Raw genomic sequence first — 23,842 nt, 5'->3', positions numbered from 1 at the left:
AAGATTCTAAGGTTTTAGGATGGAAAACAATTTGTATGGCATTCCAACAGTATCTCTAGGTTTGGGGTTGGTCCATATGTGTGGGTGAGTTACTTGTTCTGCTACCAAGAGGAGTCATATGTGCCCGCTGCCCATGGTCTCAGACTGCAGAGAGAAGTAGCCAGTGATGGAGAAATCGGTGCTTTCTTCGGAAAATAACTAGGATTGGGGAAAGTCCCTGGCCACACTGCCCTAGAGAAAAAGCACCTGAGTGTGAGCTCAGAGCCAAAGGGTATTTTCTAGGAAGTTTACATTCCGCTCTTGAATTTAACCATACTGTTTTATGAGTGAAGAGATGTCAGCTTAACTGCTGACTTGGACGGAGCCACATGGCATTGGCTTCTGTTTTTATACACTGCTGCATAAAGAGCCAAATGGAAGCTGAGATGGGGAGAGCACAGAACTTCCCTTTAGAAAGAGGGGATGTTGCCATTCACCCATCAAGAGTGTTGATCACAGGGCTTGGGGGTCAGTTGTACATGCCTGAGCTAGACTAGTCCTGTGGAGGTCGCCAGCACCCCTCAGGCCTCAGCAGTCACTCTTTACCCTTGGGACTGGTTGCTCCTGGCCAAGATACATGTTTTTGGTTGATGGATATAGGATAGAAAGGTTATGCCAAAAATCAGACTCCCAAATAAATACAATAAAAATCATCAACAACCAAAGGAGTTATTCCGACTCAGAAACGTTTTGATCAAGGAATATTTCTAAGAGGATTGCTTAGTTAGATCTTTTTTTAACTTTAATCACATTTTATGAAATATAGGACAGACTTTAGTTTTGGGCAAGGAAACTTGTCTGCCCATCTTTAAGTTGCTGGTAAGATTATTAAATTATAAATAAGGGCAAAGAAAGAAGATTTATAAATGTTCATTTATAGGAATGTAACTTTCGTAAATCTGAAGTCGCCCTCTGTGCATGCCACAATGTACTATTAGAATAAAATGTTAATGTAATTTAGTTTTTGGTGATAGGAAACCTCCCTGCCATTTGGTGTAGGGACATTCTTCTCTGCCAGTGTAGTGGAGTGACCAGATTAATAACAACCTCAGAAAGTTTTCCACGTGAGTTCCATTTGTGTTTGGATTATCAAGGTGAATTTTACTCTTCACTCATCACTTTCTTTTGAAGAAGTGTCAAAGCCTAAATTTACCTCAGATATCATTTCATCACTTCCTTTCTTCCTGTATTCGCTTGACCATATGGTGGTCAGGTAACGAAAACCACTACTGTTTGGTCTGTTGAGCATAATTCTAAAGAAAACGTGTAAAAACTTAAAGAATAACTTCTAGAATAGTTCAGTCTTATCAGTTGCAGTGCTGTGTAGATGAGAGTGTATAGTTTGTTTTTAAGGAAAGTCAGACTCTTCCCAAGCCTTTACTTTTACCTTTTTGTCCTGAACACATACGGACAGCTCTTGCCTCTTTGATGATGGTCAAGATGGACTGTGTAGCTTCAGCTGTTAGTCTGTTCCCTTAAAGCTTGTGAATTTACTTTTCCATAAGCAAGTCAGCACCACACTCATAGATTTGTCATGAAGAGTTGGTAGGGGAAATGGAAGTACAATAGATACTGAATCGGATCTTGCCTTAGCTACAAACCCAAACGAAGGTGAGGGAAAACCATACAGCCATGTGATAAAGGAATAGCTCAGCACAGGGTCGGAAATGACACCAGCTCCTGACAGCAAGAGTATTTTTCCATTTAACACAAATCAAAACAAAACACTTGAAACCTGGAGCTTGTTGTGTAAATACTGAGGCGCAGGAATCGATTTTTCAAATGCACCTTGTAACCTGCCTGTTCTCTTCAGAAATGCCAGACACGAAAGCTGAAGATGAAGTGGATTTTCTGAGTAATACCAGGGAGAGTTCAGTTTCTGAAGAGGTGGCCACAGGAAACATCACTGCGGCACCCAAGATGAAACAAGGCCCGAAGACCCAGGCGGTAAGTGGCATCCAGTCTCTGCAAGCACAAAATGTGTGTTGCCTGGTCTGCTGTGTCTGGCTAATGGTTTTGTTTTTTTGTTTGGATTTTTTTCACAAAAGTGTTTTTCCCCTTCTCTCTTGTTCCATTATGTACAAATGTGAACGTGTTGTTGCAATTGAGCTTTCATAAATGCTGTGCACCACATAGCAGGCTTTTGGAATGGGCCTTCCTGCAGGGCGGAGATGGTAATGAAAAAGATTTCCCTATGAGCACAAGACTTTTCAGTTTGTCGTCAAGTTTAACGTGTCACAAAATGAAAATTACCATTAAAGGGCATCTATTGACCCTTTTTAATCTGACTCTTCTTTCTTTATATATATATTTTATATGTATATGTATATATATATAACTGATAGCAAAAATGAGATTTTAATTTATAACTGAGCACTGTCTAAAATATGTTGTCATTTTTAGTGATGAAAAAAAGGTTCAGTTGGCTTTTTATAACAGCTTTATTGAGATAAAGTTCACATACTATAAAACCCACCCATTCACGTAAAGTGCACAGTTTAGTAGTTTTTAATTTATTTACAGAGTTCTGCAGTCGTCACCACTGTCTAATTTTAGAACATTACCGTCACCCCATACTCGTTAGCAGTCTTTCTCTCTGTGCCCCATACCTCACCCAGCTCTTGGTAGTCACTAATGTGCCTGTCTCTATGGATTGCCCATTCTGGAACTTCATATAAATGGAATTGTACAATATGTGGTCTTTTCTGACTGGTTTCTTTCACTTAGCATACTCTTTCAAGGTTCATCCGTGGTGTCACATTGATCAGTACTTCATTTCTTTTTATTGCCAAGTAATATTCCATTGTGTGGATGGAATACATTTTGTTGCACATTTGGATTGTTTCCACTTTTTGGCTGTTGTGAATAATACTGCTGTGAACATTTGTGTATGCGTTTGTGTAGACATATGTTTTCATATGCCTAGTAGTGGATTTGCTGGGTCATATGATAATTCTGTATTTAATATTCAGTAACTTTTAAAAATATTTTTCTTCAGCATCTTGAGATTATTTTTCTTCTTGTTTAAAGCTGTTAACTTTTAAAACAAGGGAACTTAAACTTGTTGAGAGAAACAGTGCTCTAAGCTTTAGATTCCATGCTGGTTTAAAAAAAAACCTTTTGGAAGCTGAAAATCAAGTTAGTGGACTAAATCATATTGCCTCTCAGAAAAATCAGTCTTCCTCGCCTAGACTTGACAGGGCACTGTTTTTGCTCTTCAGAGGACTAAGTGGTATTTTTTCTTAAAGTTACCCCAGAAGGTAAACAGAACTGTACCCTCCCAAACTGTTCCCGGTGTATGAACGGTGATAAACCAGCTTCGTTTTATTGGAGTCCAGTGGCAAGGAGGTGCTGAGTGTTCTAACCCGCCCCTTATTACAGATAATATTCATGACTAATGCCTGGGTGGCTACTTCTTAACAGGCATTATTCAGACTGATGTTGCTTTTGCCTCTGGGGAAAGAAAAGAGAACACACCCTGCATGGGTACATGTGTCTTTGTTTCTAGAAGCCCCTAAAAAAGGGAAGGAACAAACTCACATCCTTGAATTCAAATGCCTCTGTTTCTTCGTCCTCCATCTGACATTGGAGCCATTTGTGTCATGGAGTACAGCCTTGTGCGTGGCCACAGAACCTTTGCCTTCCAATGAAGGATCTCTCAACCCTCACTGTATCTTGTCTGTCATAAAGAAGAAGACAAAATATTATTAAAAAAAGAATTTCCTCCTCTCCTCATCTCTTTCCTGTTCTCATTTTTCCTCTAGTTTTAGGAGTTGAGAGAGAGAATATTCTTCTAGTTGGTCAAGAGGCCTCATTTTACAGATAACAGAATTAGACCCTTGGAGAGTCACATGACTAGTTCAAGGTCAGACTCTGCAAGAATGAGAGCCTGGAGTTTGATTTCTGACCTAGGAGTTACACAACAGGGCACATTCCTTTGTGACTCTTACCCCGGGCTGGCTCTGTGACTGGTGGGTATATTCTAAGGAGTATCAGTAGGTTAGAACCATGTTATTTGTCTGTTGCTGGGAGATAGCTATGCCTTATGCTTTGTGTCTGCCCCCACTTTGTGCATTTGGAGAAAGCATATGTTAATGGGATTTTTGGTTCTTGAAGATTGTCAGGTCTAACTAGTGGCGAGGTTTGTGTGCATAGCATTGTTGTAATGTGTCATGTAAAGTCTGACCACTTCCCTCCTTCCCTGACACTCTGCCACACTTGCCCTTTTTGCTGTGAATTGAAAGGATAAAGCTAATTTTTCCCGTGTCCCATTTTCTTCCCGTTTGACTCTTCATATGCTGTACATGCATTGTATAGGTTTTCACTGGGTCAGGAGAGAAGTCTGTGGACTTTTTTTGTAAAGGGCAGATTGTAAATATTTTAGGCTTTGTGGGCCATCCAGTCTCTGTTATGACGAGTCGACTTCGCTGCTGTAGTGTGAAAGCCATAGGCTGTATGTAAAGAAGAGTGTGACTGTGTTCCGATAAAACTTTATTTATAGTCACTAAGGAGGTTTGCATTTCAGAGAATGTTCATTTGTGATGAAATACTCTTTTTTGAATAGTTTGTTTCAGTCCTTAAATGTACTCTTAGATTTTTTTCACGGGCTGTACAAAAAGAGGCGATGGGCCGCTGTCAGTAGTTTGTGGGCGCCTGGCCTAGAGAGCACTTGTGCACCAGTGGATGAAAAGAAAGAGAAAGCAAGTCGACTTCTTTTCCAGATTGTTCTGTTTGTTTTGTGGTGAAAGCTGTAGTTAGTAAGCTGCAGGCTGGGAGGCAGAGTTCCAGTTCCGTGACTCTCCAAACCGGCTTTTTGACTTGGCTTCTCCAGAGTTCAGCTTCCTTATCTCTATTCCTCTTCCAGCCTCAACCTTCTGGAATCTGTGTTTGCAGTCTGAAAAGGGTTACTTGAGCTTGTGATTGTGGTCGAGGGTGGAGTGGCTTTTGTTGAACATTATTTAATCCAGTCTCTCTGACGCATGCTCAGTCTCCGTGTTGGCCTTGGGAATAGGCCAGTCACTGCTTCATTGAATCATTGTTCTACTGAATCATCCTCTCCAAACGTAAAGCAGAATTTGTATCTTTTATGCTGTGCTACTGACGTGAAACCCTAGAACAGGGGTGCGTTTATGGCAATTTTCTAATAAATGTAAATAAAGAATCCATTTTAAATTCTTATAGGAGTCTTCCTGTTTTGTAACCTTCTCTAAACATAGATAATTGTCAACGCTTGGGGACTTCAGGCAGGCGTGGCACTACCAAGTATTTAAAGACAAAAGGTACAATTGGGTTCCTATTTTCTTTAGTCCAGTAGTATGATACCTGTCATACAAATTGAGGAGTAATTTTTCATTCCTTAACCTGCTTGACACATTGTGCTGTAAATAAGCCCTTACGCGAGGGTTAATAACACTTAAAATCATGATTCATAAAGGAATTAGGCAATATCAAGATTAATACTTGCTTATATTCTCATAAAATACACATGTATGTGTTAAATGCTGCTGGTTTTTCCACAGACGATAGCCGGTCCTAACAGATATTTCTTCACTGGGTTGAAATCTTTTCACAATTTAGGAGGCCAGCTCATTTACTCACAAATACTATGGCCTATTCGCATTAGTCGTTTTATCAGCATTTTGTGGTTGCAGTTTGTTAAGTATTGGCAAAACTTTAATATGCGTTAGTTTCATTTCCAGTGTTAGCCCCTCATACAGACTACTGGTTTCAGGGTTCTCAGATTACCTTTTGTCGTCGTCTTTTTTTCCCTCAATGAGTTATATCTGTCAGGCACTGAGAACAGAGCCTGGCACGCAGTAGCTACAGCTTAGCATTATATATCGTTAATTAGTTTCATGACTTCAGATTCTCATACTCATTTTACTCATTTGAGTACCCAGTGGCATGTGGTGGTTCCTAAAACCATCAAGGCTCGGGCTCTGCTTGTTGAGTGTTAGTATAAAGGCTTCAGGAAGAGCATCAGATGTGAATTGAAGGGGGGAGACATGGAGCTTGTTTTTACCTCTGAGACCTTGAGAATTTCAGTGAACCTCAAAGATCATCTGAAGTCCAACACAACACTGTTGCCTTATAGGAGAAGAAATGGTCTCAGCATGGTTAAGTGACTTGCCTCATTTCGCGTAGTTAATTCTGTAAGCTAGACTAGAACCTCACTTACTATGGTTCTCAGAATAGCCATTCTGAGGGTACACTTCTGGGGAATCCAGTTCACTTGGATGGGTTTTTCCATTGTAGACTGGCACTCCTGAATGATGCTTACCCACAATAAGATTCTAAAACCACTGCATTATACGCCCGTGCTTTCAGTGCTGGTTGGAGAAATTCCTTTGGCCATTTTAGGATCTAAGCTGTTTCACTTTAAAATAAGTCTCAAGTTCTTACTATAATCTGTTTAGCTGCAGCTAAATACCACCATGATAGTGTTTGTCCAGAGAGTTTGCTTTTGGTGCAGAAATTACTAAGATTTTCCAGACCTGCCTTTTATTTCCTGCAGAATGATATGACTAGGTATAGAGATGAGATTGAATACTTAAGTTCACAAGAGAAAGCCTTCTGGGACCATTCACCTTGAGGATATGCTCTGTGGGGTCAGGAAAGAATTATGACACTTGCCTCCCTGCCCCAGTGCTGCAAACCAGCATTCTCCAGGTCTTAAGGAGTCTTTTCTCTTCAATATGTGGTCAGGTTCGTTAGGAAGGAGCTTGCCTCCCTGGGCTATCTGTTCTTTGAAGTATCTCTGTAATAATTCCTTTTCCAAACGCTCATCACATAAGCTTTTTAGCCATATGGAACAGTTAATTCAGCAAGCCAGTATATCTTGTCGGGATGCCCATGGTTCCTAGCAGCCAAACACTCAAGAACAAATATGTTCAAGTACAACTGTAAAATCCCATATGTTGAGTATTAGATTACTGGGAAAGTCTACTTTCCATTGAACACACTCTCCCCAATCAAGAAAGCATTTTAAGTCAGAACCATGCTCCCCTTTTTTATAACTACATAGCCAAACATCAACTTAACTGAATTTTTATTCTTAATTATTTTTACAACAACATTAATATTTGTTTCTTCAAGGTTGTGGTAAGGCAGTGTCAGACTATTTCTGGTTAATATCTCCTCCTTGAAGTCTCTCTGTACTTTCATTATTTTTGATGGAATATTATCTTTTCTTTTCTTGTCTCAAGGGGGCGAGCTTGCATTTCCATCCCTAGTCCAGGAGTCTGATGCAAAGCTTTCCTTCGGTGTCGCTGTTCCCCCCACCTTCAGACTCAGCTGCCATAGGAAAATACGGCAGCTCGCAGGCCATTTGGTAACTAACTTGACAAGCCATCTCACTGATGTTCAAAGTGGCTTGCACGTCCTACCCTCTCATTTCATAGTTTTTGATTTTAAAGAAGGTGTTTTTTAAAAATTTCTCTGCTGTCATATTTACATATGTAGTTTTGCGGTGTATGTGTCATCTAGGAAAAGGTAAATTGGCCTCTTTCTGAGTCGCCAATAAGTCTTCTTAACAGAGCCAGCCCACCCCGCTGCCATTATCCCTTTTGAGTTTAAAGCTAGAGCTAGCCTCAACCACAGGGAAATTTACTCCTCTGTTTTTTCATACAAAATTTTATAAAGATAACTCTTTGTGTCTCCTCTGAAATGGAGAGTTTCCAGGAAATTCTGCAAATATTGTTCTAGAGTAGATAGTTGCAAAAAACAAGTGCCTTGAAGAACCCAAGATCGTAAAGCCACAAGTAGAAGACCTATAACTTTAATGTAAAAATATCTATAGATATTATATGTAAGGTATAATTTAATGATCTAGCTATAGATTTTTAAGCGACCTTGAACAAGTTATTTAATTTCTCTGGTCTCTATTTTCTCTTTTGTATAATGGTTAGGTAATCTCTAAAGTTCCTTCCAGCTCTTAATTTTTGGCCAGTGTATGATTCTAAAGTTATTGGAATAAATTCATATGTGTTGGGGGGTGTGTATCTTATGTGTTGGACCAAAAGGACAATCATGAAGGACTTCTTTAAATCACGCTTTGTTTAATAGCCAAATTCTTAACTAATTAGTTGTTCCTTGAACATTTTCCAAGGTGTTTTGCTGTGAAATCTTAAAATAAATTACATTAGTAATCCACTTTTTTCTCTCATAGAAATGCTTAACCATACGTCATATGTGCATTTGTGGGGCAGTCGGGGGGGTGCCTTTTTTTCCCTCCTGTTGTGACAAAAGAACCAGATCTGATTCTCATCACTCGTTGCACCCATTTCTTACGCTCTTCATTTCACTTCTGTTCATTTTTATCTCATTATATTGATAGCCAAGGATGGTGGCCAAGCACAGTGGAAAGCCTGGGGAGCCCACTACACCAAGGTTTTGATCCCAGTTTTTTCACTTTGATCTTTTTGTTTAGAGGCTCAGTTTCCTCACCCAAGTTTGGGGTGATGCCTGCTTCAAGGATGATTTGTACTAACTAGAGTCGGTATAGTGTCTAGCATGTAATAGGCATTTTACGAGCAGTAGATGTAGTTCTAATCTCACTTTAAACTAACTCAGAATTATCAGACCCCCTCTTAAGACTCTGGATGAACGATTTTAGATAGATGATGGTTAGAATGGTCAGAAAAAATTACCCATTATATCAGGCCACAGCAGTACTCATTTAGGTTACCGTTTCACTTTATGTGTAACTGTGAGGGTGCACTGATGTACTCAGTACTTGATTCAACAAATGTTCCTTGACCTCCGCTAGGTCAGTCTCTGCCTTCAAAGGCTCATATTCCAGTGGGAAGAGACAATTATTAAACCAATAAATAAGATATAGTCTAATAAGTTTTAAAATATGGGTAAACGTAGGGTTGCTTATGAATAGATATTTTTCAGTGAGATACTGAGTTCCCGTATACCCCCCGAGGGAGGGAAGTTTCTAAAGAATGGTATATGATGTTTACATCATTTACCTCAAGTGGCTTTCCAGGTTTCATTTTAAAAGCTGATTCTCTTTTGTAGAAGTGGCGATATGTGCATTCTGAGTCAGGAACACAGGCTTGAATGTAATGTAGCCATTATTTCTACCAGTAGACTTGGAAGGGCCACCATCTTAGAAAAACTAATTTATTGCTTCTGATCCTAAGTTCTGTGTTCAGTTTACTGACATAAATATGACTTTATGGCTGCTTGTTTTTGCCTCTTACAAGAGGAGGCTTCCATTGTAGAAAAACTACAGGGAAAGTGTCATCTGAGCTGTGAAGAAAGCTCTAGGTCCCTCTCGGGGATATATGTGATGGGGGCAGCTTTAGACTTCTCATGTTAGGTTTTGACTGTGTGTTTTAAGAAGATGCCTGCTGGTGCCTTGCTGGTTGGCCACCGTAAGAGTAAAGTTGCACACAGTATGTGGAATTGTTTTCTTTCTCCATAAAAGGTTTCAGAGGTACTGATTTCAAATATTTTTGGCCTCTTAGGCTGCTCAATTTTGTGATATAGCTTGTGGCTTTGATTTCATTCATTTATTCATTTAGTAAACATTAAATGGGTACCTTTCCTGTTAAAGGTATTGTATCAGATATCTAGGGAATTTTAAAAAGTTAGATACTGTTTCTGCCCCTGGTGTAGTTAGAATCTAGTTAAACACGTAAAGATAGAATCACAGTATGGGAATACAGTATGTGGGACCTGCCATAAGGCACTATTAATGTGCTGTAGGAGTTCACAGATGGGAAGTGCTTGTCTGAAACATCGTGCTGTTTCCCCAGTTGCCTTGGTGAAAACCACATTGTAACACATGTGGTATAAATATTCATTGATTGGAAAGAATAGGGATCGATTCAGGGAGCTTTTGATGTGCTTTCCAGCTTCATAGTTCTCTTTTGCTTTCGCAATGTACTTGATCCCTTGAAGATCGTAGAATTGCCTAAGAATCGCCAGAAACACCCCAATTTGCAAGGGAACTGATCTGGTAAAAATCTCAGTTAAAAAAAAAACCCATTAGGAAACTGAGAAAAGTAACATTCACCAAGAGAAGTATGAAGAATAGACGCATTCCGTCCTTGTGAACCACGTGGGCGTTAAGAAGAGGTGCTTCCGCTTAAACATTCCCATTCAGCCGGCATAAACCCGTGTTGTCCCTCCTTGCCTCTTTCATCTCATGCAGTAGTAGAGACATTTTGCTTCCTTCTGAGAACCCCAAAGCCCTGTCACTGCTTATGGACCCAAAGGATTGCTGTGACATGGTCTTAAGTGTTACCCCAGTGCCACATATGTATCTTCCGGAGAAGGTCAGTTGATGGGAACGTACCTCCCGTAAAGTCAAACAGTGAATGCTCTTATGAGCACGTTTAGAACATCCCGGGCTTTAAGCCTCTCTCAGAAGTCACCGTAAGCCAAAATATTTGTTCTGTTGCTCTTCCTTATCTGTAGTTGGCATTCTGTCCTGACTGAGTCATCAGGATCGATAAATATTTGAGAGTTTTGAAAAGCTGGTCGTTCTGGATTTGGAGTTTGGGGTGAAACTGAGGTGTAATCATGAAACAGATTTTTCATGTGTGGTTCCTGGATTTCTATTGAAGATGGTTCCAGAATATGATTTCTGAAACTGTTTGAATTAATTACAGTAGGAATAATTGGAATAAATATATAGCTTCTCAGAGTGGACACTGTGGAAAATATCTATTGGAATGTATAAATTCGACTGAGCTTTCATTTCTGTGCAAGATATATACATATGTCTGGGTGTTTCTTTTATTGCATTGAACATAAATTATATACCTTGCGAGTGGCACAGCATCTGGGAAATCTCTCCTCTACTCCTTCCCTGGGACAGTAAAAAAAAAATTGGAGAAAGGGATAATGAGTGAAAAACTGAATTCTGTTGCTTGAGGAAAAATAGGCCGGTAGAAAAACGTACCTGAGTTGGAGGTGTCTTGCCACCCTTTTGGTTTGTTTGCAAAGATAGACAGCGTAGGATTGTAAGATTTGTAATGGAACCATTTAAAGGTCTTTTCTGTTTATATTCCAGATTCTGTAACTGCAGGAATCCAAAATCTTGCAGAAATCATTGTTCTCCTTACAGAATCTTGTGTAAGGAGAATTGTAGTGTCTGCCATGCAGTCTATACTCCTTAATTTGCAAGGAAGGAACTTGAACCCAGAGTGCTCAAAGAGCCCGCCATTGTCTGCCCCGCTGGTTAGTGCCAGAGCCAGGCCTGGGGCCTGAACCCTGGGGCCTTGTGTGAACCAGCCTCTCCGTTCTTGCCCACTTCTACCTTAGAGATCACCTGGTCGCACTGAAAGCAGCTCCTCAGTGTCACACTGTACGCTGAGGCACCCTGCAACCCTCTCCAGTGTTTCTCTTGATTCCCAGGCCTGTGCTTACTCAGCTGTGGAAATCCTTAACTAGGACCACCTTGACTGATCAGTGACCCTCCTCTATTTAATTAAATCCTCACCCCATACACTGAAATTATGAGAAGGGCACAGTTGAAATCTGTACATTGAATCCTGTGTTGTGGTTGACAAGCTGTGTGCTTCTGCAGCCCTGGCGGCTCTGCAGCACTTCCTTCTAGTAAATTGCTGTCTCCTGTAGATTCTTGGAGATTGTGGCTGGGCCTCAGGCAGATCACAGTGTAGGGCGATTGGATAGATTTAAGTGTCTCACCCCTGTATTGCCTTCTCCTTTCTAGAGCATGACGTCTTTATTTTTATGTGTGCTTGTTCTGTGTTACCTTTCCTGTAATTTAATGAAAAGCGTTACCTACCAAGGCAGGGGGGTCTTTGGTTCCAAAGAAGCCTGCGTGAGTGACTCAGGAATGCAGGTTTGTTTAGTGATGTTTTCTGGCAGTGCCACAGTAGCCGAATGACGAGAAAGGGGGAGGAACCTTGTGCTTGCCTGTCCTTCACTAGGATGTATCCTGGTGTAGCCCTGGGAAAAGCACAGTTGTAGGATCCCCGTCCCAGTCCCCTTTATCTTTCTGTTTCCGTGAAAATAATAACCTATGGAAAAAGTGCTCATGGGCTCTTTTACTTCTGACATCATCAACTTATTTCTTTGCCATTCTTCCCTATTTTGCTGCCAAAAATTCTCTTGTATTCATTTTCCCTATAGAAGCATCTACAAGCCAATCTCTTTTTAGGAAGGGAGGGCCTGGGGACAGAGTGGGTTGGCATCGGGCCTCTCCCTGCCAGAGATGGCTAAAGAAGAACCAGAGCCACCGCCTCAGCTAAGGTCTCTTGAGATTGGACCAGGGCCTGGACCAGTCTGGAGCCGGATGCATGACAAGAAGCACCAGAGCCTATGCAGTGCGTAATCTCCACTTTGTGGGCAACAGACATTAGTTGTAAGAGATGCCGGAGTTTTTTCTCTCATTCCACCCGTATGAGGCCAGGGATTGTGGGAAGCCACAGACTGACTTGTCAGCAGAAGCATGGAGAGAGCACATACATACCCATGCATGAGTTCCTTACTTTAAACATTTATAGCAAAGATTCCAGCAAGAAATAATGCTGTTAAGTTTGCATTCCCTTCCTACAGGAGTTACTGTTGTGCGTTTCCAAAACTAAATTGAGCCTTTAATTTGCAAACATCTACTGTTTTGTGTGCTGAACATTGTACTAGAAACTGGGGGTGCCATAACAGGTAAAATAAGTAAGATATCTCCCATCCCTCAAGAAGCTCTGTTGGGAGAGACAAAGGGATGAACCAGGAGTTGACACCTGGGTCTTGGGAACTCAGGGAAGGAAGTATCTATTGTTTTAGGCCTATTTATACCAATGTGCCTTCTACTGTTCACTTTTGATGGTATTATACCACGAGGCATCAAGTGATTCTGCTGAAATGTTTCACTCAAGGGATTTTCCTCTGTTGACAACCTTGCTGGCCTTAAAATAGAGAGTCAGTCTTTTCATTCCAGTTCCAGAAAGTGATGCATGTGTCATGTTTTGCCGTGGAGCAGTTCCTGTACCTATCACCAGCGAACACAACACAATAGGCTGTGTTCCTTCCTAGGAGTCATTAGGTTTCCCTAATGGGATGATCTAAAGGAGGAAACTAGAGCTCCGGCCCTCCTCCCTCGTTAGTGCTGAAACCTGGTGCTGTATCTGCTTCACGTCAAACTCGGTGGGTGGTTTTTCTCCTTGTCTGAGACTGTTCTTTCCTCCTCGAGTCAGGAAAAGGATTTAAATCCTGCTTTTCTTGACATGGAACTTTAATGCAATTGCTATTGCAGCTGAACTCATTAAAAGGCATACCTGCAAGCTGTGAGGAGAAATACTGTTTCAAGATTGGTATATAATATAACGTGGATAGCGTTCTTAGGTTTGCTTTTTAAGTCAAAACATTGTGTCCTATAGGCTTTGGGAAAGAGTTTGTGCTTGGCACACCCCACTCCATCCCCGTGGTCCCCCAGGCTTCTGTGAAGCCATTGTAGCTTCTTTAGAGATGCTGGGCAGCGGTGAATACAGATGATTGACAGCTGCTGCCTAGTGTCTTAGTTACAATGTATCTCTACCTACTCACTTTGGTTTCTGTCTCATACTGGGAGCAGCTGTGCTTTTAGCTGTCCCTGGAGCAGAGTGGGGGCGGGGAACAAGCTCATCAGAGCCTCATCATGCCAACTGAGTTTTCTTATCTTTGTTTTATTCCTGATGGGGAACGTATACTGCTGTGTGTCTGTTTCTTGGCATGGCTCTCTGGGAAGGAGCAGGGATTAAATAAAAACAAAGTAATGCATGCCCTTTTAAGAATATGATCTCTGAATCCATCTTGTTGTTTTCTAAAACTTAGATTCACCCTGTGGGTTATCTAATACTAGCTGTTTATTAGTGGACAGACCTGAAGGTGCCCTGAAGTGTCTGTTGGGAAAAGTTGCCTTGATCTTTCCTTCCCTTTTAAGGCTAGTTAGTGGCAGCTTGGAGCAGGAAGAGGGAGGTTAGCAAAAAGGAAAGGGAAGATGAGGGAGAGCTTTACAGTGGGGGTTGGGGAGGCAGAAGGATAACTAAACCTGAGTCTCTTTACGGCATCTGCAACTGACCAAGCTCTAGAGGCATGAAATGGCAACAGCTGTGAAAAGACCCAAGCTGTCTAATTCTTCTAGCAGTTGTCCCTGTGACTTCTTGTAATTTATCACCCCAGCATTGAGTGGGGATGGCGGGAATGTAAAGTGAGATTTTCAGAAAAGAAGAAAAGGTTACCTGACTCTTCTTCCTCTGAAAAGGATTTTATCACATAACCAACTAATTTAGTCTGATGAAGGGACAGAGTTAAACAAGTCTAAATAAGTAAAAAGTGGAAATTGTCAAGTGGTTTTAAAAGCAAGGCTCTTACTTTTTAGATATACACAGTTACTCAGAGCTCTTGTTAAGTGAGGCACTGCTGGGCCATCTTTCACGTAATAGAAAGGACTTTAAATATTGGCATTCATTCTCACAAAACAAGTGTTCCTTTAGGAGGTTCTTTTTGATGTACAAATAGCAATTAAAAGATTTGACAAATGCCTATCATTGATTTTAAATTTTAACAAAGTGGGCTTCTAGAAGTGATAACCCCTCCCCCCGCCAAAGGCACATATATTCCGATGACCACAAGCAGTAGCTGAGCAGAGCGAGAACTCAGCTTTGGCAAGGAAAGAAAGCGGTATGGAGTCTTCTATCATGTTTTTAACTTCCATTCCTTAGAATCGTGGCTTGTGGGTCCTCGTGACATTCCCTGCCGCAGAGTGAAGACCATCTTATAGATTAGAGTGTTTGCGCTCTGTGGAACTGTTGACAAGTGAATCTTTTTGGAATGCAGAGTTTTCAGGTAGTTGGAAGTAAAGCCTTAGGTTCCAGAGTTTCAATTTGGAAATCTTTGCTGTAGTATATTTCTAAAATAACTGTGAACTTGGCTGGCTTCTTAAACACTGAACACAAGTATCCTCTTCTTGATGGCTCAGAATTATCATTATGGCTATCATTGACTGTTAGGTAATAAAGATGTCCATCACTGGGCACTAATCCTACTAGTGGTACGGGAACTTGGAATGAAGAGGTACTCATGTTTACCTGTTGGTCATTTGCGCCAGTCTCTCAAAAATAGAATGAGACGTGTTAAGCCATATGGTCTGTTAGGAAGTGCCTTTCAGCTAACTTCATTCACACATAGACCACAGAAACAGTCTTTTCCTAATGAATTATGTTCATCCTTCAGAAAACCATGTTTGCTTTTCATTCCTGCTATAATTCATCAGCTTCATTGAAAATATTATGAAATTGTTTGGGCCTCACTTCTTATATAACTAAAGGCATCAGTTCATACAGTCTCTTAAGCTGGAAGCCTTCATCCAGATTTTTCCATCTTCCTCCAAATAAAAAAAAATTCTTTCTGTCAAATTTAACTTAATGCTTCGAACTTCTGATTTAGAAGGTTCATACCCTCATCTTCTCTCACCTGGATTCTTTGGTTTCCTTACCACTAATCTCTTTCTACCTTAAATATAACCCAGCAGTTCTCAAGCTTTTTGGTCTCAAAATTCCTTTATACTTAAAAAAATTAAGAGCTCCAAAGAAATTTCTGTATGGGTTATATCTATAAATATTTACTATATTAGAAATTAAAACTGGTACATTTTTAAAGTATTTATTAGTTAGATTTATAACAATAATGACCCCGTTGCTTGTTAACATAAAGAACATATTTTTATGAAAAGTAACTTTTCCAAAACAAAAACAAAATTAGAAGAGTGATGTTGTTTTAGCCTAACTTCTGGCTTAATAGAGAACAGTTAGATCCTCCTCGTTCTTACACATCCAACCTGTTGCAATGTGTTGTTTTGGTTGAAGGATATAAAGAAAATTCAGCCTAGCACAGATATGTGCTTCAGAAGGGGAGGAATATGTCAGTAGTTTTATCAGATAATTGTGATACTCTTCTTTGATGCTACATTATAATTGACAAATGGCAGGGTCTTAAAAGTTATTTGCATTGTGGAATCTGAAATCCTATCATTGAGCTTTCTGTGCTCTGGTACATTGAAATCCACTGGTTAGTCTTGCACTTTGAATGCTCTTTTATCCATATGTGATTTTCTAACATCATGCATTGGTCGTTTGGAAAATATTGATTCACTGAGTAATACAGCTCGTCCAAGTGTTGAACGTTTCATTCTACAACATCAGAAAATCATATTTGTTGATATCACCACTAATCTCCTTGGAAATGTCTTTAAGTATTGGTGACTGGCAAGTTCACAGTGGCAGACACAGGTTTTCCAAAATTCTCATTTTCATTTGAAAGTCTGAATTTTATCGTCAGCAATAAATACTGCCAGTTTTTTCTCTGAGAGACAAGTTCACGTTGTTCATTTCTAAGAAATACCCAGGTTCTGAATTACCTTTGGTTGTCAGTCATTCTTTCAAATAAAAATGTTGTTCCCTGAAGAAAACTGCTTGATCAGCTCACAACTTAAAGCAGTTGCCCAAGTGGCACTCCTCAAGACAGCCATCATACCTCTGTGCGTAGAGATGTTCTATGTACACTTACCATTTGTCACACCGAGTATTAAAAAGATGTGCACCTAAACGTTGAGTTTTAATGAGATTAATAATGTTTACGGCTCCATCAAGGACATGTTTTTGTTAAAAGTGAATGTGTGGCAGTGAAGAACATAATGACTCCTGGTTCCCTTTGGTCCCACTGCCTCGATCTGTGCTGAGGCCCATGAGTGCAAACGTCAACGTGGTATAAAGGGCAAACAGCGTCTTAGTATTGCTGTGAAAATAGTTTTGACCCTGCACATGCCCTGAAAAGGTCTCTGGGACCCTGAAGGATTTGCAGACCACACCTTGAGAACCACTGCTCTAGCTCATGTAACAGATTCTGATAAATGTAAATCAAATAGCTGCTTAGTTTTTAAACTTGGTTGTGTGGCATGCGTGGACTTCCTAGTCTGGCCCCTGAGGTGACTTGCTCAGTCCCATCAGCTGTGCTGTTCCGTTCTGCAGTCCAGCTGCCAGCCACACCAGGCTCCTCTCCATCCGTTACCGTCCGTTTCTGTACTCGCTCGTTGGTATTCTCTGCCTGAAACGCATCTTCAGGGTCTACCTGGGTGCCCTTTCCTTCTGTGAGCCCCTCCTCAGAGGTGCTGTGTTGTCCTCTGCTGCCCTCTTCGCTCTCTGAGGCCTCCTGTGTCCTCTTGTCCCTCCCCACACTGGGGCATAGAGCAGAGGAACTGTGATGTGAGCCGTGAGTCCTGCAGAGGCTGCATTGGGGCGACGCTGCCTCCTGCCAGTGACTCCGCCTCAGCCGTGTTTTCGTGCACAGTGACCTGCCCCGTTGTCTCACACGTGACAGGCATTTATAATGCTGGACGCATGGTGAGTATCTTGAAAGAAAAAGGAACACAGGAACAACTTGGGCAAGGCTGCTTTCTAGTTGGTTGACAGTTTGCCATATTCAGTGAACTGTACGTGAGAGTATATTCACTTCATCTGTTTACTAATTTCTCTCCTTCAGAGCACTGATAACCTTAAATAGCTCCCTTTGTTTTAGAATCCTATTTCCATAGCAAATATATTTAAAGCTTTTAAGTTTTGTTGGTTGAGGTAAAAAAACTGATTTAATCAGTATGGCAGATGTTGCAACTGGAAATCAGGTGGAGGGGGTTAAGGGGTGGGTGAAAGGGACAAAGGGGCACATACGTATGGTGATGGAGAAAATTAGATTACTGGGGGTGGGCATGATGAAGTGTATTCAGGAATTGATGAACAATAATGTACACTAGAAATTACACAGTGTTATAAACCATTACAATCCCAATAAAATTACTTAAAAAAAAATCAGATGGAGAAGAGGAGGCTACATGTTGATAAGCCATTAATATGAGTATTTAGGATTGAACCAAGAAGAGTGATTCATCTTTCTGTCTATGTAGAACTTGGATAGTTGCCTTTGTAGTGACACAGAACAGATCAAAAGATTCTTTGGGTTTATCAGTGAGAGAGGTGGAGGCATAGAGCCATTAGAATTCAGGCGCAGGAAAATTCTGCTTGTATGAAAGAAAGACAATGAGAGTAATCCATATTAAATAATGCTATGCTCTTTTGAAGACCACTAATACTTATTATTATAACATCCTCATAGGGGAGGCAGAGAAGAGATATTAATAATAATCTTACAGATGGCAAGTTGGAGGGCCTGAATGAAGCCCTTCTGTGCATCCTGCTCAGTGCATGGCCCTGATAATACTTGATGCCCTTAATTTTTACTTAAACTGTCCCCTTGGGTTACCTGATTTGTTAGATGTTATTGTCCCTAACATAATGCACAGCCAGTCAATGCTGTGCAGTCTTCTGAGCCATTAAAAACACATACCTTTGGAGAAATCAGAATGCTTCCATGAAGTTTGGTCTTGAATAATTGACCATTTTGTGCAGAGTATGTTGTTTTAAAAGTTTCACTGGGAACAGTTTTTTTGTTTTTCAAGGTTTATATTAAAAACATTCAGACAGAGACATCTGTATATTTAGAAAGGCACTAGGATATCAGCCTGTTACTAATTGTGAACAAAGAAAACAGTAACCTAAAAATTAATATGTATTGTCAAATCTCCAAAATGGATGATCATACAGAAACTGCCCAAACTGCAATTTGTATTTTAAAAGAGCATTCAAGGATAGGCAGAGAAGTTCTTGCTGATTAATCAAGGCCTAACAACTAATGCCATTTGTTTGTAGTGAGCAGAGTAGATGCCCTCTTCTGTAGTGTATATCTCTGTACCAAAAATCCGCGGGGTATATAAATTTATTACATAAAGGAGCTTCTGAATCTAGATAGCCCACACCAGTTTTATCTACTTCTGGGAATGGGTTACCTTACCTGAATGGGTCTTTATTCATTCATGCAGGAATCATTCGTTGAATGCCAAGGCCAAGAACCTGTAGGAAATCTAATGAAATAGGAGATGTCTTGGCCCAAGAGACTTGTACAGTAGGCACCCAGATAAACGTGATAATCAGTGGCTTTCAGTGTGGTAGGAGTACTAACACAGGTCTAATAGAATCAGAGGGTGGACAGGCCAGTTTTTTGACCGAGGGGTTCAGTGGAGGCATCCTGGATATGATAGCCTTTGAAGGGGTCTTAAAGACTTAGCGGTTTTGCAATCTATGGAGAAGAACATGAGGGCAAGGGCAAGGACATGGAGGCAGCCAGGTGTCAAATCTAGTCTGAGCACAATAAGTTGACTGGTGTGACTGCAGTAGAAGAGTCTTACAAGGAGAGGTGAGAGAAAAGACCAGAGAGGCTGTCACGGTGCTTAGCTTTTCTCCATCACCTCATAGAGCCAGATGCTCTTTACCCCAGTGGGTCACACTGGTACTCAGCCTTCTGGGTGGGGATTGTTCAGGGACACTTTAAGTTCAGTCCAAATTAGGCGCTTGGGGATTGGCCAGGAAAAATCTATAAATATCTTTCCTTACTTCTTTCCCTTCGCTTCAGATGAAGAGGCTTTTTTCTTTTTTTCCCAAGGCTAAGTTTTCCATCTGAATTCCCAGTCCTATCGTGACCTTTTTAGAGAACTGCTTCTCCGTGAAACAGCTCAGTAGCTCCTTCTGCCAGCCTCTGGGGAAGCTACCTGCCTTCTCCTCTTATGAGAAAAAGGAAAAACCTAACTTTTCCCTCTGCTTTCCTGTCTCATCATACAAACTATTTGCAGAGGAAACATGGTGATCTGATTCAAAGCTAAGGTGTTTTGTTCTTTCAGTTCTAATGAGTCAAAATTTATCTTGGTTACTTGGTTTTATCTTATATGCACCCTTGTAGGCTGACTTAAATACTTCCTTTTTAAAATAAGACAAAAATGTAATGATGATAAAATAAAAAATATTATAACAACTAACACTTACATAGTACTTATGCCACAAGCACAGTACAAAATATTTCATGTGTGTTAATTCATTTATTCTTCATAAGAACATTTTTCTTTTCCTATTTGTCTTTGTTATTTTTGTCTCCATTTTACAGGTGAGCAAATAAGGAAAGGAGGATTATGTAACTTGCCCAAGGCAGTCTGGCTCCAGAGTCCATCGTCTTAACCGTTAGGTAGATGGAGTCATCGTCCAGTCAGTCATCCCTTCCCTTCCTGTGATGTGCGCCGTGTAGGATATCTCTGCTTGGATATATTTGAGGAAAGGGGCATTTTCTCCCCTCTTTGAACATATTTTTGTGAGAACGGCCCTTCCAGAATAAATTCTCATCATTGAATCAAAGTAAACAGTTATGTTGTACTTCCTTAAAATTTTTCAGCATATTCAATTATCTGTTCTGCTTGAATAAAATTATCAAATATAAGCTCCAAATAGTAGTCTTTAAATGAGCAAAACCAGGTTTATTCGTTTAGGGATGAGTGAATGCCAGAATTGACCTGGCAGTGGTGTTGAGAAGTAGGCTTTTTTCTTGAAGGACTTTTCTCGTTTCCCATCGCCTTGTCTCTTGGACAATTGATAAAAAGAGCAAGTTACACCTCTCCATCTTCTGGAAGGCGTGACCGTGCAGTGGTGTGTGTTTGCCTTGAAGGGATGAGGGAAATCTTCCATGGGAAGCTGAATCATTTTTTGGCTCATCTGACTGAGTGACTGTGCTAGAGCTATTCTTTTTTCCATGAAGTCAAAAATAAGAATAAGTCAAGTAATTTCCTAAAGTAAAACTTTTTCATTTTTTGTGGGATTCAAAATTTTCCTAAGGGTCTAGTTATTTTGAACCCAAGTTTTCACATCTGGCCGGGACTTTTATCCTTGAAATTCAGATACTCTTTTAGGCTACTCACCTTTTGTGTATGTTAACACTGACATACGTTTTTTTCTTTTTCTCTTCGTTGCTTAATAACTAAATCTGGTCAGAAAAGTCTGGAAAAATCTTAGAACTATGTTTGTGGTAATAAATGAGTACATAACCAGTTTGTCATCTAGCCTGTGGGTGTCTAGTACCGTATTTGGCACTCTGGGAGAGAAATTTCAGAGGCACTTGTTGCCTTAATTTAAGGAGCTCGCCATCTGCTTAGAGTCAGACCAATGTGCAGCGTCAGGGAACAATGCAGGAAGAACACCATAAAGTGAGTGCATGAGGGTCTAAGGAACATCGTGTTTCAAAGGACACAGTTAGAGGAGGGTTAGAGTAGGCAGAGAGCTTAATTAAGAAAGTAAGGTTAGAAGGGTAGGTTGTGGCTAAGGTGGAGAGATAAGATAGGGAATTGCAGAAACCGCGATGGTCCTAAGAACCCAGGGGTATTGAGGTAGGAAGAACCGGGTCCTGATGGTGCACCTTTGAAAGATGAACTGTATACCTATATTGGGGAAGAGTAGCAAATGAGACTGGGTAAGGATCATGGAGCCGTGTGAAATCCAGACAAGGAAGGTTAGACTCGATGAGGCTAAAGTTTTATACCATCTCCCTGAATTATAGCACAGATCATACCATTTCTGTGCTCAAATATCTTCACTGGCTCCCGATTGCCTCTGAATATTGTCTAAACTTTTTAGCATGACATCATATGCTTTTATAATCTAGGCTGTTAATGCTTTATTGGGCTAGTGTCATAGCAGTCTCTTAGGAGTTTGATGCTTATAACTGGACAGCTTGTTAGTCCTCTGTTGTATTTGCCACTCATCAACATCTGACCTTCACTCACATACTTCATAGGCAACGCCCATCTCTTCCCTCCTGTTTTCTCTCTTTCCGTCCCTTTATGTTAGACCACCACCTTCCCGAAACTTCTCTTCCTAATCACTTGAGTGAGAGATCCTCATTCCTTTTGCTGAAATCCACATTTCATTTGCACTGCCCAGGTTGTCTTATATTTCATGCCATTGCCTCTGCTGTATTTCCTTGAGGACCCAGAAATATCTTCTCCATCTTTATATCTCTCATAACACCTTACAGGGCAATGCAGCTACAGCAGATATTTAAATACTTGTTGAATGGATAAATAAATTTGGCTAATATTCATTTGTTTGCTTTTTTTTTTTAAAGATTGGCACCTGAGCTAACATCTGTTGCCAATCTTTTTTTTCTTCTTCTTCTTCTCCCCAAAGCCCCCCCAATACATAGTTGTATATTCTAGTTGAGAGTGGTTGTGGTTGTGCTGTGTGGAACGATGCCTCAGCGTGGCCTGATGAGCGGTGCCACGTCCACGCCCAGGATCCAAACTGGTGATACCCTGGGCTGCCAAAGCGGAGCGCACAAACTTAACCACAAGGCCAGCCCCCTTTCATTTGCTATTAATTGGCCATGACATGTGGTGATGATAAAATCTGATTTGGAAATTCTGGTCAGTAAATGTCAGCATTGTTTTCCTTGATCTCATTGCCTTTGTTTGATAGAATGAGGTTTGTTCTTATTTCCATAGATGATCATATGGAAAGGGAGTTTCTTACTTGTTGGCTGTTGGCTTCTTTTTCCATTTCCTTGCCGAAACGCTGTCCACTCTGCTTCCCTCCTATAGCTGTTGTGAAGCCTTTGTCCATATTCCTGACCAACATATCAGTGTGTGCCCTCAAGTGTTCTCTTTGGGAACAGAATCTCTTGGAAAGAATTGAAAGTACGCAAAAGAACAGACAGACATATTGCATAGAACTCACTTTGTGTTAGTCATCCGTTTTCTCAGTGCTTCATTTACATCTCAGAAGATTTTTTTACAATTCAAAGTATTTGTTACCAGGTTCATTATCTTATGGCAACCATTAAATGAGGATTCACTAAATGTCTTGAGAAAAGTAGAAGAAGTTGAATATATGGATAGAACTTAAATGTTCCCCTGTGAAGTGGTAGAATATTGAAATCTAGCTTTTGTCGCTTTGCTGCTACACCTGAACTGCCCTCTCTGAGGTCCACGAGACATTTCCGTAGCAAAATCCAGATCTCTTATTTGCTTGACCTCTTCACAGCACTTGGCACTGTTTGCCATTCTTTCTTTTAAATATTTCCTTCTTTTAGTTTCCTTGATACCACCTCTGTGTATTGGGTCCCAAATCCGTACATCACCTCTGTGTATTGGGTCCCAAATCCGTACGCCCAATCCCAGCCTTTCTCCTGAGCTCCAGATACACGCATTCACCTGCTTACCATGTCTCTGCCTGGACATCTCTGGGATCCCTCAGGTTCGCTGTGTCTAAAACCCGGCTCCTCTTCTGATCTCTCCCCACTGCTTACCTGTGCTCCATTTCGTTGTTTATCTGGTTGCCCGGGGCAGAATCCTAGACATACATGACACTTCCCTCCTCCTCCCACCCCCAATGCCTGGTAACGTTAAGTGTCTTTGGACTCGCAGTGTTTTTTCTTAATCTCCACTTTCATCACCTGAATTCAAGCTACCAGCCTCTCTCACCCAGCTTCTTCAACAGCTTTGTACCTAACCTCTGTGCCTCTTGTCTTGCTCCCTCCGGTCTATTGAGCTTGCTCTAGAAAAAAAGGATATTTTCTAAGTGCAGAACCGATGCTGCCTTTCCCTTGCTAACAGCTGTTCAGAGCTTTTTCCTGTTGCAGTGGTTCAGACGGCTGAATCTAAGCTGTGTGTGCATCTGGAGTGGCCTCTCTCTGCTCCTCAGGCCTCGTCCTTTGCCACTTGTTCTTTCTTGCCTCTGGGCCTTAGCACTCAGTCCTCCGCCTGAACGGGTGTACACAAAGTCTGTCTCTCCTGCTCTCCTTCTCCTGCCTCCCTGCACTGCCGGACACACGTGCACCTTTTGCCTGGTTAATTCCTGCTCATGCATCAGGTCCCAGGTTGGTCAGTATTTCCTGAGCAGGCCTTTTCTGGCCCTTAGAGTGTGTT

General features: G+C 41.0%; 1 protein-coding gene across 22 annotated transcripts in view; it reads left to right on the top strand.

Moving 5' to 3' along the window:
* Nucleotides 1-23,842, top strand: part of AKAP13 (A-kinase anchoring protein 13) — a 323,232-nt gene that overhangs the window by 181,376 nt on the left and 118,014 nt on the right. For all 22 annotated transcript variants that reach the window (XM_070618286.1, XM_070618278.1, XM_070618307.1 and 19 more), the window contains one exon: nucleotides 1,853-1,986. In XM_070618286.1, the coding sequence (XP_070474387.1) occupies nucleotides 1,853-1,986 (134 nt within the window). The remainder of the gene's footprint in view (nucleotides 1-1,852; nucleotides 1,987-23,842) is intronic.

This window comes from Equus przewalskii, chromosome 1 (assembly GCF_037783145.1).
Source record: "Equus przewalskii isolate Varuska chromosome 1, EquPr2, whole genome shotgun sequence".
NCBI lineage: Eukaryota > Metazoa > Chordata > Mammalia > Perissodactyla > Equidae > Equus > Equus przewalskii.
Note: the sequence above shows the minus strand (reverse complement) of the source record. Positions and strands in the feature narration are given on the sequence as shown.